The sequence below is a fragment of the Vipera ursinii genome (genome assembly GCF_947247035.1).
Source record: "Vipera ursinii genome assembly, chromosome: 1".
Classification (NCBI taxonomy): Eukaryota; Metazoa; Chordata; class Lepidosauria; order Squamata; family Viperidae; genus Vipera; species Vipera ursinii.
The window spans coordinates 167,329,731-167,344,760 of record NC_139512.1 but is presented as its reverse complement, the minus strand read 5'-3'; the positions used below and the strand labels follow the sequence as shown (position 1 = coordinate 167,344,760).

Here is a 15,030-nt window from a genome sequence, read left to right as displayed (position 1 = left end):
ATTTCATATTGTTTATCATGAATAAAGGCAACAATAAGAAACACTCCTAGGGGTGCATTATGTATCAATTTCAAAAATTGTTCTCTTCTGTCTTTTTTGTTTTTTTTCACCCTTTCTGTGTGTGACTTCATCTTTCTAATTGGTTGGGGTAACTGAAGTATGTTTAATATGATGACTTTTCGGATACAAATTCCTGCAAATTCCCATAGCCAACAGTGGTGGGAGTGAGTGTGAGAAATGATGATGGAAACTAGAGCTGAGTTGCCATATTGGAATATTCTGACATTATAATTTTAGAGGGCATATTAGAGGAGCATTGAGACCTCCCCTTTATTGACCAGTCTTTCTTATTTCCATTTTTCCCAAGCTTCCCAAACAAAAGGAAACAACACAGACAAACTGGCCAGTCTTTTTCAGTTGATTTATTTTCCCTGAGGGTTAAGACAAAATCATGTGTCTTCTACAGTTTGCTACTGTTACTTTAATTCTGTTTAATAAACACTCGGGATACAACTGAGCCGAGATTGGATGCCTTTAAGTTTCACTGGCTGAAGTGGAAAAGTTAAGCGCAAACTTCAGCCCTCCCGCTGAAAGCTGAGTCATACCGTAATCTTATATATGTCTACTGAGGGTTAAGCCAGCTTACATGCTGCGTGTGGGGTATTTCCCCAGTGAATGAGTTTAAGATCATAACCATAAAGTTTTAAGATGTTTATATTTTGTTTTGGTTTTTTCAGCTACAGTTTTTTGGTGAAATTGTAAAACTACATTTAGTGATGGAAACCAGTTGGACTGTACAGCTGCTGCTTCTCTTAGCTATGACATTGGTGAGTGTTTCCTCTACACGCACATCTGCAGATGTTTATATAATAGTGTGTATACATGAATGGAAACTGCTCTTAAATCTTGCTTGTTGTTATAGCTGGGTAGCTAGATAGATAGTTTATTGATTGATTAGTAGGGGTGCAGTGGTTAGTATGCAGGAGTTTGATTCTAATTCAATTCTGGCTGGCTCAGGGTTGACGCAGCCTTCCTTTCTTCCAAGGTTGGTAAAATGAGGACCCAGATTATTGGGGGGCAATATGCTGGTTCTGTAAACTGTTTAGAGAAGGCTGTAAAGCACTGTGAAGTGGTATGTAAGTCTAAGTGCTATTGCCATTGTTATTATGATATCAAATATGAAACAAAAATAAAATATTCCAGGGTAAAATAGATGCAAGAAAAATACAGTAATAAAATACGTATGCGTAAAATACAAAGTGTCAACATTTAGGTATATACATTACCTTTATAGGATACCCCAATTTGTTCAACAGAATGTGTCCTTTGGTTAACCGCCTTAGCTGTAAACTTAGCAGGAGATAACTGGAGAGATCCAAGGTAGCAACAGCAATAGCACTTAGACTTATATACTCCTTCACAGTGCTTTACAGCACTCTTTAAGCAGTTAACAGAGTCAGCATATTGCCCCCCAACAATCTGGGTCCTCATTTTACTGGCCTCGGATGGATGGAAGGCTAAGTCAACCTTGAGCCGGTCAGGATCAAACTTCTGGCAGTGAGCCATGAATTAGCCTGCAGTACTACATTCTAATCACTGCACCACCACGGCACCCAGAATATGAAATTCAGCACAAATTATGTTGCATAGCACATGTTCTTTGTGTGGATTGGCCCAGTTTTGGTTTCTTGAGGAAGGCTTCTGCTTGAAAGAAGTCAATTTTGGAAATCTACTTGGTATCAGTCTTTCTCAATCTAGTGGCTTCCAGATGGGATAACATTCAAAAACTTCTGGATGAGAATTTTAAGGGTTGTAGCTTAGCATGTCTGTAGAATTTTAATTTAATGAGACATGTTATAAACCAGCAGTGTCTGTAATATTAATGACTCTTAGAGTCGTTCTTGAGAGCACATATGCAATAATGTTATCCTTTAAAGGTCCCAATTATATTACATAACATTTGACACACAACATTATGTTGTGATGATGATGATGATAATATGCATGTTTCCATTTGCTTATCTTGCATTCCAACAGCCCCATAATATAGGTATGCTATTCTACATTTTAACCATGTTTTAATAAATAGTCCACAATTGACTGGGTTTCCATGACATACTATGCCATTAATTATGGGTTACACACCACAATGGCTGCTTTGACAATTCATGCTAAACGAAAACCAGATAAATCATACAATGGCTTATGATTTCTGAACTCTACCAGTACAAGTAGTCTTCACTTAATAATGGCAATTGAGAGCGGAATTTCCATCATTAAGCAATGTGATTATAAAGAATGACATGTGACCATGCCATTTAGCAATAGCACTTCCAATTACCATTGTTAAGCAAGAATCATGTGGATCATTAAGTGAAGACCTCAGTAACCATGACTTCTGACTTTCTTCCAGTTTCCCCATTGACTTTGCTTTTCACATGCCAGCAGGGAAGATTGTAAATCACAATCATATGACACATGTGGTGGGCAATCTGTGTCATTTAAACTCCATGGGTCTTTTCTTACAATGAATAGCAGTTTGTTTGGAAGAAGGAAAGATGAAAACAAATGCAATAGAAAAACTTTGCAGGAAACAAAAGCAGTTTTTCCTTCTAGCTGCTCCTCAACTGGGATTCTTAGTTGGAGGATACAACTAAGCTAAGATAAGCAGACACATATAAATAGTATGAAATAATACTTTTTATTAAAGCTATATTAACAAATAATAAGATTTATGCTAAATTTGCAAAATGCAAAATAATGTCTACGTTCCTCTGCCACAGATAGTCAAAATCAAGATATTCATTGTTCATGGGGACACTTCTCCAGTCAGGATGTCATCCAAGACAAGAACTGGAGTTTTATAGTTTGTCAAAAGGTATCATAACCTCCTTTCTGAACCTTGTTAAGACTTTTGAAGGGGTAGCAGAAAATCACATTGAATGGCAAAATAATAATATCAGAATATTGGTGCAGAGGGGATCTTAAAACAGCAGGTGTCAGGATGATTTACAAATCAAGTGGAACACAGAAGTGAAAAGAACATAAATTGTTGTTACTTTATTACAAAAGGTTGAAATTATTAAATACACTACAAAAGAGCATGCCTATCAATCATAGAGGCATTGTAGTTGTCAATTTAAAATCCACAATTGGGACTGGAATATTGGTTACTGAGTGAAGCGGTCATTGAGCAAGATGTCACATGACCATTTCACTCAACAATCAAGATTTCAGCAGTCCTGATTGTGGTCATTAAGCAGTCTCATGGGTCAATAATTGGACAAAGTGCAAAAGTGCAAAATGCCTTGGGACTCAGCACAGGCTTTATACAAAGCTACATCCATCCATGGAAAACTCACCATCCACGTGGCCCACTACCACAAGAAAAGCTGCCTCAGTCCAGAAAAACTGCTTAACTCATACTTTACATCAGTCTTCACACAAAAAGAAACCATAGCCCAACATACCAAAAAAAAAACATTGCAAAAGAAATAAAAATTAAAATAAGCAAGAAAATGGTAAGCGAACACTTATCTGACCCTGACGAATATAAATCACCAGGGCCTGACAGATTACATCCCAGAGTTCTGAAGGAGCTGGCAGATGTTATCTCAGAACCATTCCATTACATCTTTCAAAAATCCTGGAGCACCAGGAAGTACCTGAGGATTGGAAAAGGGCTGCTGTGGTTCCCATCTTCAAGAAACGGGGTGGGGAAAAACGGACCCAGGAAACTACAGACCAATCACGTTGTGTCTGTAGATTAATAAAAGGGGCTTTCCTGGAAGCGGGAAGCTCTGAGTGCAATTATTGGCTAATGCAATTAAGGCGGGAGTTTCCGGGCTGGGGATTGGCCACTGTTTGAATGTAACAGACTATATAAGGGGGAGTTAAACGGTTAATCGGCAGTTGACTATTGCTTGTGTTAATAAACGTTCTTGCATTAAACCTCACGGTGTCAATCGTCTATTCGAACCTAACAATTGGCGACGAAGGTGGGATAGACGGCAGATCGGTGAAGGAACGGCGGAATCAGCTGTGCGCAAGGTGGGAAAATTTGAACGCAGTCAACCGAAGTACAACACTGCCGAATAAAATTAATAATGGCACAAGTTGGCTCGCTGAAAGAGTTTGATCCGCGATTTCCAGAAGACTGGGAAGAATATGTTGGCCAGGTTGAAGGGTTCCTGTTAGTAAACGACATTACGGACGACAGAAAGAAAGCCGTGGCTCTTTTGACCATTAGCGGGACGCCTGTGTATCGGATTGCCGTAGGCCTGTGCCAACCGCTGCCAGTGTCTAGCGTCTCGTATGCAGACTTATTGGCAAAACTGAAGGTTCACTTCACGCCAAAAAGGTCTGAATTATTTTGGAGACAGATTTTTGAAAAGAGGAATCAAAGACCCGGCGAATCGATTACTCAGTTCGTGGCAGTGGTGAGAGAGGCGGCTTTGAGGTGCAAATATGACAACCTCGAAATTAGGATCCGAGATCGAGTGGTGCTTGGCTTGCGGGACGAGAATCAACAAAATCGAATCATCGCTAAGCCTACGGGAGATCTGCAGGAAGTCCTCGATGAGATACTGACGTATGAATCAACGGGAACGCGAGACCCCCCCCCCGATATAGCATGGGCTCTGCAGCCGAAATCAATCTTGAAAGCCATGTGGACAGCGGGGAGGTGGACCAGCAATGGGAGGCCGACATAGCTGAGATCTCCAGACGATTTGGGAAAATGGCAGCCAGACCCCCGCGCACCAAAGTACCAGACCAGGCCCGAAGACAACAGCTGCAAGCAGTGCAAAGATCACTATGGGACAGCCAGCCCAGACCGAGAGACGCGGACATTAGATGTGGTAGCTGTGGGGGTAACCATCCCAGATCAACTTGCAGATTCCGCACAGCAAAATGCAGATCGTGTGGAAAGACCGGCCACATCCAGGCCATTTGCCGCAACCGGACGCGAGACAACCGAATCCACGAAATGGACGTCTGGGCCGAAGGTAAGGTAACCCCCTGGGATCGTGGCATAGAGACCCCTAGACCTAGGGCACGACAATCCAACCGCGGGGTGGGGGCGAGAGTCAACCACATTGGACAACGAAAAATAAATCACATACTGAGGCCTAAATTAAAAATTATAGTCCAATTGCAAGGAATACCCTGCAAAATGGAGGTAGATTCAGGGGCCTCAGTATCAATAATTTCATGTGAAACTTTGAAGCACATTGAACGGAAAAGTGGTCACAAAATTCCACTTAAACCGACCGGAATCCAGTTAGCCGATTTTCAAAAATCCCCCATAACTATTAAGGGTAAATCACCATTAGGGTTACTTACAAGAGGTTCAATGGGTCATTGGACCTGTTAGTGACCGAGGGCCAAAGAACTAGCTTAGTAGGCCTTAATTGGTTCCTTGCTTTAGGAATTTGGGTAGGGGGAATAAATACAATTCAAAGTAAGACCCTCAAATCTGTTTGCGACGAATTCGCAGACGTATTTGATGGATCTTTAGGTAAATATAAAGGCCCCCCCATTAATTTTAATTTGGACCCCACAGTAAAGCCAATTAGATTGAAGGCCCGGAGGGTGCCTTTCGCCCTTAAACAAAAAATCGAGGCCGAGCTTGATAAGCTTGTAGGCCAACGCGTGCTAGAACCAGTCGAGGGAGGCCTGTGGGAGACACCAATCGTCACACCCCTTAAACCTAATGGGGATGTGAGGATTTGTGCCGATTATAAAGCCACCCTAAATTTAGGAATGAAAAAACACGCTTACCCGGTCCCAACGGTGAAGCAGGTCCTCGCGACGATCCAGGACGGCGCCATCTTTGCCAAGCTCGACTTGGCGCAGGCGTATTTACAGCTTACCGTGTCTAAGGAAGCCGCCGAGGCCCAAACGATTGTTACCCACAAGGGGGCGTTTCGAGTTCACAGGCTTCAATTTGGAATTGCAGCAGCTCCAGGCATCTTTCAGGAGGTGATGGAGAGGACCTTAAAGGGCATACCTGGTGTATGCCCTTACTTTGATGATGTCCTGATTGCTGGAAAAACTGAAGAAATCCTAGCTGACCGGTTGGAACAGGTATTGGGGAAATTTAGAGCTGCAGGACTTAAATTAAAAAGGGAAAAATGTTTTATTGGAGTTAAATCAACAGAATTTTTGGGGTTTAGAATTGATGAGAAGGGCATTCATCCAACAACTGAAAAAATTAAAGCAATTAAATTGGCACCTGAACCAAAGAACAAGGCTGAATTACAAGCTTTTTTAGGATTAGTTAATTTTTATCATACATTTTTACCACATAAAGCTGCTATTGCTGAACCATTACATAGGCTTTTAGACAAGAAAACCCCTTGGCAATGGCAGGAAAAACATAGAATCAGTTTTCAAACGTTAAAGGACATTTTGTCTAGCCATTCCACTGTTACACACTTTATTGAAAATAAGCCAATTTATTTAGCGTGTGATGCTTCACCTTATGGGGTTGGGGCTGTCATCAGCCATATGGATGACAAGGGTCAGCAAAAGCCAATTGCATATTATTCCAGGACGCTTACAAAAGCTGAAAGGAATTATGCCCAAATTGACAGGGAAGCTTTAGCAATAGTGGCAGGTGTAAAAAAGTTCCATGATTACCTTTATGGTAGGAACTTTACCATTTACACTGACCATAAACCCTTATTGGGATTGTTTACTACGGATAGGCAGACACCTCAGATCATGTCCCCTAGGATGCTTAGGTGGTCTATATTCCTGTCAGCGTACTCGTTCTCTCTAAAACATAGACCAGGCAAAGAAATGGGCCATGCAGATGCTTTAAGCAGATTGCCCTTAACTGACACTGAGGGGGATCCTGCTCCAGTGGGTCAGATTTTGTCATTACACGAAATATCTGAGTGCCCATTAACTGCAAAGGACATTGCAGTGGCCACTAAGAAAGATCTAATACTCAACAGAATTTCAGCCTGGGTTCAAGGGGGATGGCCCAACAAAAATCCAGACCCTAAATTCACACCTTATTTTAGGAGAAAAGATGAATTATCATCTCATTTGGGATGCTTGTTGTGGGGCAGCCGAGTGGTGATCCCTGAGATTCATAGGAAGTCAGTATTAGCTGAATTACATGATGGTCACCCGGGAATAGTACGCATGAAGGCTCTAGCTAGAAGCCATTTGTGGTGGCCTGGGTTAGACACAGCAATTGAAGAGTGCGTAGCTGGTTGTTATCTATGTCAACGATCTAGGCCGGAACAGGCTCACATTACAACTCACAAATGGGAAGCAGCTAGGAATCCATGGTCACACATTCATATTGACTTCGCAGGGCCATTTCAAGGCCTAACATTCCTAGTTGTGGTAGACAGCTTTTCCCGGTGGTTGGAGGTTGTGCCTGTTAAATCTATGTCTTCAGCTAAAACAATTCAGGTTTTAAGGGGCCTCTTTGCCACCCATGGGTTACCTGACGTAATTGTCTCTGACAATGGGCCCCAATTCACCTCTGCTGAATTTCAGGATTTCCTCAAGGCCAATTGGATTAGGCACACGACTTCGGCACCCTTTCACCCGTCCACCAATGGCTTGGCTGAACGCAACGTCCGTACAACAAAAGACGCTCTGAAACGAATCATCCGCGGCAACTGGCAACAGAGATTGGCACAATTCCTTCTGTCACAGCATACTACACCCTGCACAGCTACAGGGAAGAGCCCGGCTGAGATGAGGTGGGGAAGAAGATTAACAACAAAGCTGGACAGACTTCACCCTGATAGACTACCCACAGAAGCTGAGGCGGCTATACCAACCCGGTCTCTCAACATTGGGGACTTAGTTTGGGCCAGGAACTCTGGGCCGGTAGACAAATGGGTACCGGGAGCGGTCATTGATGTCACGGGGCCGTTGTCATACACTATTGGGGAAGGGAATAGAGTAATTAAGAGACATATTGACCAATTAAGGAAAAGGGCCCCAGAAATTGTGCAAAATGATGTGGGCCAATACACACAGGCTCAGGATGTCATATCCAATCCTGACTACCCGAGCTCAACAACTACTGGGTATGGAGAGGTTGGAGGTGAAACACAAACCAGGTTACCTAACACAGTGCCTCAGCAGGGCAATGATGACTGGGAGTTGTTTCCAATGGGTAGCTGAAGTGTATCTCATAGAGGTCCAGAACAACAACAACAAACTCAACAACAACAAAACACTAACATTGTGTCATCAGAGCCCTTGGCCCAAACATCTGGGACAATTGCCAATGGCCAGACAGCAAATGAGACGGTTGTCAACAAGAGTAATAGATACCCTACCAGGGTTCACAAGCCACCATCATATTTGAGAGACTATGTTAATAAATAACATTAGTGGGGGGGAAGGGGTGTTGTGTCTGTAGATTAATTAAAGGGGCTTTCCTGGAAGCGGGAAGCTCTAGAGTGCAATTATTGGCTAATGCAATTAAGGCGGGAGTTTCCGGGCTGGGGATTGGCCACTGTTTGAATGTAACAGACTATATAAGGGGGAGTTAAACGGTTAATCGGCAGTTGACTATTGCTTGTGTTAATAAACGTTCTTGCATTAAACCTCACGGTGTCGATCGTCTATTCAAACCTAACAAATCAGTTTACCATCAATACCCAAGAAGATCCTAGAAAAGATAATCAAAAAACAGATCTGTGAACAACCAGAAGCAAGCAACTTTCTAACTAGTAGCCAGCACGGGTTTGTTTAAAACAAATCATGCCAAACCTATCTTATTTCATTCTTCGATAAAGTGACTACACTAATAGACCAGCAAAATACTGTGGACGTAGTATACACAGACTTCAGTAAGGCATTTGATAAAGTAGACCACAACCTGCTGCTTAATAAGCTAGAAAAAGGTGGAATAGGCAACATCAGAAGGATCTGTAGCTGTCCTCAACGTCACTACATATACATGGAGAGAAGTAAGGAGTGGGGTACCACAGGGTTCCACCCTAAGCCCAGTACTCTTCAATATCTTCATCAATGACTTAAATAAGAGAATTGAAGGGGAACTCATCAAATTTGCCGATGACACCAAACTGACAGGAGTAGCCAACACCCCAGAAGACAAACTCAGGATCCAAAAAGATATTGACAAACTTGAACAATGGGCCCTATCCAACAAAATGAGTTTCAGTGTGGAGAAAAGCAAAGTTTTACATTTAGGCAAGAAAAATCAAAGGTACCAGTACAGATTGGGTGAGACCTGGCTTAAAAACAGTAACTGTGAGGGGGACCTTGAAGTCCTTGTGGACAATCACTTAACCATGAGCCAGCAGTGTGCAGCAGCAACCAAAAAAACTAATAAAATCCTGGGTTGAATAAACAGAGGCATAGAATCAAGATCACGCGAGGTATTACTACCGCTTTATGAAACCCTAGTAAGACCTCACCTGGAATACTGCAGCCAATTTTGGTCATCATATCACAAAAAACATATTGAGAGTTTGGAAAAATTCAGAGAAGAGCAGCTAAGATGATCAAAGGCCTAGAAACTAAAGTATACGAAGAACGGCTGCAGGACTTGGGTTTGGCTAGTCTAAAGAAAAGAAGAAATAGGGGAGACAGGATAGCAGTGTTCCAGGATTTGAGGGGCTGCCACCAAGAAGAGGTGGTCACATTATTCACCAAAGCACCAGAGGGCAGGACAAGAAACAATGGTTGGAAACTGATCAAAGAAAGAAGCAACCTGGAATTAAGGAGAAACTTCCTGACAGTGAGGACAATTAACCAGTGGAACACCTTGCCCCCAGAAATCATGGGCGCTCCATCATTGGAGATTTTTAAAAAGAAGCTAGACCAGGGGTGTCAAACTGCCGGCCCACGGGCCAGACGCGTCACAACAAAACCACGCCCACCCCATTGCCAGCAATGGGAAAAAAGCTCCGATATGTCACGCGATGTCACATGACGTCGCAAGTTTGACATGCCTGGGCTAGACAGTCACTTGTCTGAGATGGTATAGGTCCTCCTGCTTGAGCAGGGGGCTGGACTAGAAGACCTCCAAGGTCCCTTCCAGCTCTATTTTATTCTAACTCCCTGCCTATAAAATACCCCTCTTCACCATTTTTCTCCAGCTGTTGACAGGCATGCCTAGACTATGTGGGGTGTGGCCTTCTTACTGAAACCCCTTCATGTCACTCTCCAAGCAGCCTCCATTCTCATGATCCTTCAGAAGCTGCCTTCTCAAAATCACACAGTTTGGAGAAAGAGGCTTTTGAAGCACAGTGAAAGCGGGCTCCAATTTCTCCCAATCCTTTCGAAGCCTCCTTTAATGCTAACATGGCTGATTTGAGTCATTTATAAAGTTAGGCTGAGGTGCCTGAAACTCGAACACATTTTGGACAGTTATACGTGGAGATTATTTATTTATTTATTTATTTTGGATGAGAGAGATAGAGAGAAATTGTACCTTTGAAGACACATTCAGAGGAATTTTTTTCAGATCGCATCAATTTAATGTTCTTCTGCCCAGTTACTTCGTCTGCACCTTTTTACATACTTCAAAATGGTTTGCGTTAATTCATCCAATTCAATTCATTCTCTGTACAGTGTTTGCAATTATTTTGGCAACTGTGACAATCTAGTTTTTCTCATTATCTGTCCAGGCTTTTGTCATAGCAGTTCCAGGTGAAAAAGAAGGGAATTGGTCCAATGAAACTGGAACTAAGAACCATACAGACCATCAAACTATACTAGGTGTAACTAATAATAAAATCATGACAGCACAGTTTGAATGCTATCAGAAAATTATGCAGACTACTGAAGAATATGAAGGTAAACAATTATTATTATTATTATTATTATTATTATTATTATTATTATTATTAATTATTAAATTTGTATACCGCCCTTCTCCCGAAGGACTCAGGGCGGTTAACAGGGCATATATAAATAACAATACAAAAATTAAAAAGAAATTAAACAAATGCCCAATTAAAATTACAATAATAATAAAAACAATAAAAGACCCATTAAAAAACCCTAATATTCCCCATCAGGCCAGACCAGCTAATTCAAATAAGTGGGTCTTCAGCCTGCGCCGGAAGGAGCGAAGGTCTGATGCCATCCGGAGCTCAACCGGCAGTTGGTTCCATAGCTCCGGGGCGCCCACAGAGAAGGCCCTCCCCCTGGGGGCCACCAGTCGACATTCCCTGACCGGAGGCACCCTGAGGAGGTCCTCTGTGGGCACGCACAGGGCGGAGGGGAGTCGACGCCGGCAGCAGGTGGTCCTCGAGGTACCCCGGACCCATGCCATGTAAGGACTTGAAGATCATAACCAAAACCTCGAACCTCATCAATATACTTTGATTTTAAGCAAGTTGTTTTACCAGACTAAAGCACATCATCTGTTAATTCATGCAAATATAATTTAAAAATCCGGGCGAGATTTAAGGTGCTGGTACTTACCTTTAAAGCCCTACATGGCTTAGGCCCGGGATATCTGCAGGACCGTCTGCTGCCGGGGACGACTTCCCATCGCCCAGTGCACTCACACAGAGAGGGCCTCCTCAGGGTGCTGTCGGCCAGACAATGTCGGCTGGCGACCCCCAGGGGGAGGGCCTTCTCTGTGGGAGCGCCAGCCCTTTGGAATCAACTCCCCCTTGAGCTTCAGATGGCCCCGGACCTCCGGTCCTTTCGCCGCAACCTCAAGACGTTCTTTTTCCATCAGGCTGACCTGGATTGATGATGGGTTTTTAAAAGTTTTAATTTTAACTGTGTAATTAATATTTGGGGCTGTTATTTAATTTTTTTCTTAACTTTGTACTGCTGGTTTTTTATTGTTAGCCGCCCTGAGTCCTCTGGGAGATAGGGCGGCATATAAGTCCCATAATAATAAAAAAATGGTTTTTACCTACTCATACTGCGCTTATTACATCCCTTTTGGAAATAATTTAATACTTGAAAGTATAAGCCTTCAATTCTGCTTTTTTCCTGTCTAAAAGAGCAGATTTGATCTTTTAAAGTTCTTCATAGACAGCACTGGAAACTCTAATATGTTCCAATAAATCTTCCAGTAAGGCAATCCAGGGTGTTCTTATTTAGGACTGCTTAATTTAATTGAATCTTGAGTTTATTTAATTTATTTTGAATGTCGTAATAAGTGCTTTGTTGCTTTATCTTTTGTATGTATAACTGGCTTTGGGTTGTGAAAAGGAATCAAAATAAATTATAGACAAATTAATGAATGGAGATGTTTGTTGAAAAATATTTTGCTGCTGCAACAGTTAAAGGTACACCTTGATTTGGAGGGCAGCGATAAATAATTGTAGTTTATCTCTTATAAAAACAGTGGTTAAGTTGAATTAAAATCTTATTCAGTGTTGCATTAGAACAGCTTTATTTACACTGCAGAAGTCAAATTATTAATGTGCAACAAACCTTGAATATTTTTAAACCATTCTCACTGGTTTAGGAAAAGAAAGGTCTTTTAAAAATGGGGAGGGGGGACTTTTCAATAAAAAAAAATCAGGAGTTTTGCATTAAGGGTTTGGTTTGTTTGCTTTTTTTGCAAAATAGGCAAGAGACTGTATGTATGCACTGTGTGGCCAAGTAAAGTAATGGCTCCAGTCATTTGTAGCTTCTCTTCTCATACTTCCTAATTCCAAGAGACATCCCAAAGAAACTCATTTCACAACAGCTGTTATTTAAGGCAGGCAACAAGGGAGGCCTTAAGCCGATGGAGAGGTATGCAAGAGATCACAGCAACAATCGGCATCAACAGCTCTTTCTATCCCCTCCCCAGAATAAAGTTCAAAAATGGCATCAGTATAAATCCTAGGGCACTAGAAAAAATAAAATAAAAATGCCGTATAGAATTTCTTCTGCAAAGAAAAAAAAAAGGAAGCCTTCTGACCTCAGTTTGGCAGTTTTGAAAGAAAGGAGATTTACTTAAGACTGGTTTACTTGGACCAGTTCAGAAGCCTTCCAATCCCAAGAGTAAAATTATGAATCTTCATATATAGAAATGAGGTTTCATGCAATGGATCACTATTAGAGATCCACAAACGGTTATTACCTTTTTCTCCTTGGCAGAATTGGAGGAAGTGTATCTAATCTTCCTCCTCCTATTTTCCCCATAACAACAACTCTTGTGAAATGAGTTGGGCTGAGAGACTGGGACTGGCACAGTGTCACCCAGTTGGTTTTTCGTGCGATTTTTGTTAAGCGGGTGGAATCTGCTAGGTTTCAGGCAAAAATATTTAGAAGGCTCCCTACCCCTCCACCCCTCGGGATTAGCCCTGGGTGTGAGTTCCCAACAAAAGTGATGGATGTCATAGCAATATCTGCAGCTAAGGAACCTGCACAAGTTCAGAAGGTGAGACACTGATTTCAGCATGCAAAGGAAGGATTCAGAGGTTGGAAGGGTCAGACGGATCTGCTTCCCTTCCCCTGCTTCAGTTGGTTCATTTTGTTTGGGGAAACCCGTTGGAAAACCATTGTGTCCCCAGGCAAGTTTCTTGCAAAATTATAGAGTAACAGTTAAAGGGTAAGAGAGCATGAGTCTTTTTGTTGTTTTCTGCTCTTGCGCAGTATTTTTAATAGTCAAGATTTAGATGATGGTTTTAGAACTAAAAATGGCAAAGACAGAAAAATGTAAACATTCAACAAATTGTAAGAGCCCACAGCAAAAACAATGGATGGGGGGGGGGTTCTCTTGGTAGGAAGGGGTTTATATAACCAAGGCTGGTATGGAAGCGCCTTTGGAAAGAAATACTGCATATGTCAATCATAAGGAGTTTGGATTGGATCCAAAGATTTGCTTTTTGTGTATGTACAGAAAAAAATGTACCCAGCCAGGGTAAATTAGGATGAAATGCTTCAAATGATGCCTCTTCACTTTGTAGGTCCACATTGCAACAGAACATGGGATGGTTGGTTATGCTGGGACACTACTCCGGCAGGAAAAACTTCAATGCAAAACTGTCCAGACTACTTTCAGGACTTTGACCCTTCAGGTAAGGATTAAGAATTCAGTACTCTATTTGTCTACTAAAGCGAGCCAGTAAAGATATTTTCTGAGTGCTGAGAATTTGGGTAGAATTGTACAAATTCAACATTATGACAAATCCTTAAATTGACAGCAAGCTCTTTCTAGTATAGGATTCTTATTACTTCGAATGCATTTGGTATTATGTGTCAGATGTAACCATGTCCCCGGCCTACACAATTTATACTGTGGGCCATTAAATGTTTGTCAAGTTCTGGAAATAATAGTTTCAGGCAGGAAGCAAAGATAGGAATTTAATCAGACTCCAGAAGTGTTTTCATGGTTGGCTACTAGACTGTGTCCAGTGTGATAGGTCATATGTTCTGTATGCAAGAACAACAGTATGGAGTTGAGACCTTGTCTTCTTTGTATTTTGAAGCACCAGATTTATGTTCCAGATGGACCATTTGGTCAAAGATGTCTCAAATAATTAGGACAATCAAACTGTTCCATATCTCTTGAAATATTTTGGAATTTGCATGTGCAGGACAAGTATCTAGAGATGGATTTGCAACTTGTTGCTTGTTGTCTCAATTCATCTAAGTTCAGAGCTAGATTACAAAGTCAGACATTTAAGCAGGGTATTTCAATCAATTAACCAAACTTACTTTGCTATTAAGGAGAGCTTCTACTTCATTTAAGAGGTTGAACTGATTATAATCCATCATTATGTACATTTAAATGTACGTAACTGTGTAAATGTGTATTTTATTGCTACAAGGTTAAAGAACAGTGCTTAGTAATTTATAGATTTAGGGGATGGAAGAGGAGTGCAGATCAAAATAGGCAAGGAAGTGTTAAAAAAACATTGGTTGCTTTGAATGAATTCAAGTGCTGGGGCTCACTGCATGATTGATGCAATCTGTGAACTGCTGACTCAGTGGAGTATAGAGCGAATGTCTGAAAACTAGAGAAGAACTATCATTCTTCCAGTCTTTTAAAAAGGGGAAGAGGTAAAGGAGGCCCAGGAAATACAGACTAATCAATTTGACATCACTACCTGGAAAATC

General features: G+C 41.6%; 1 protein-coding gene across 1 annotated transcript in view; it reads left to right on the top strand.

Moving 5' to 3' along the window:
- The first annotated feature begins 764 nt into the window (after positions 1-764).
- CALCRL (calcitonin receptor like receptor) overlaps positions 765-15,030 on the top strand; it is a 51,348-nt gene continuing 37,082 nt past the window's right edge. The window contains exons 1-3 of the mRNA XM_083350533.1: positions 765-827; positions 10,638-10,806; positions 13,878-13,988. Coding sequence (XP_083206659.1) covers positions 777-827; positions 10,638-10,806; positions 13,878-13,988 — 331 coding nt within the window. The 5' untranslated portion in view covers positions 765-776. The remainder of the gene's footprint in view (positions 828-10,637; positions 10,807-13,877; positions 13,989-15,030) is intronic.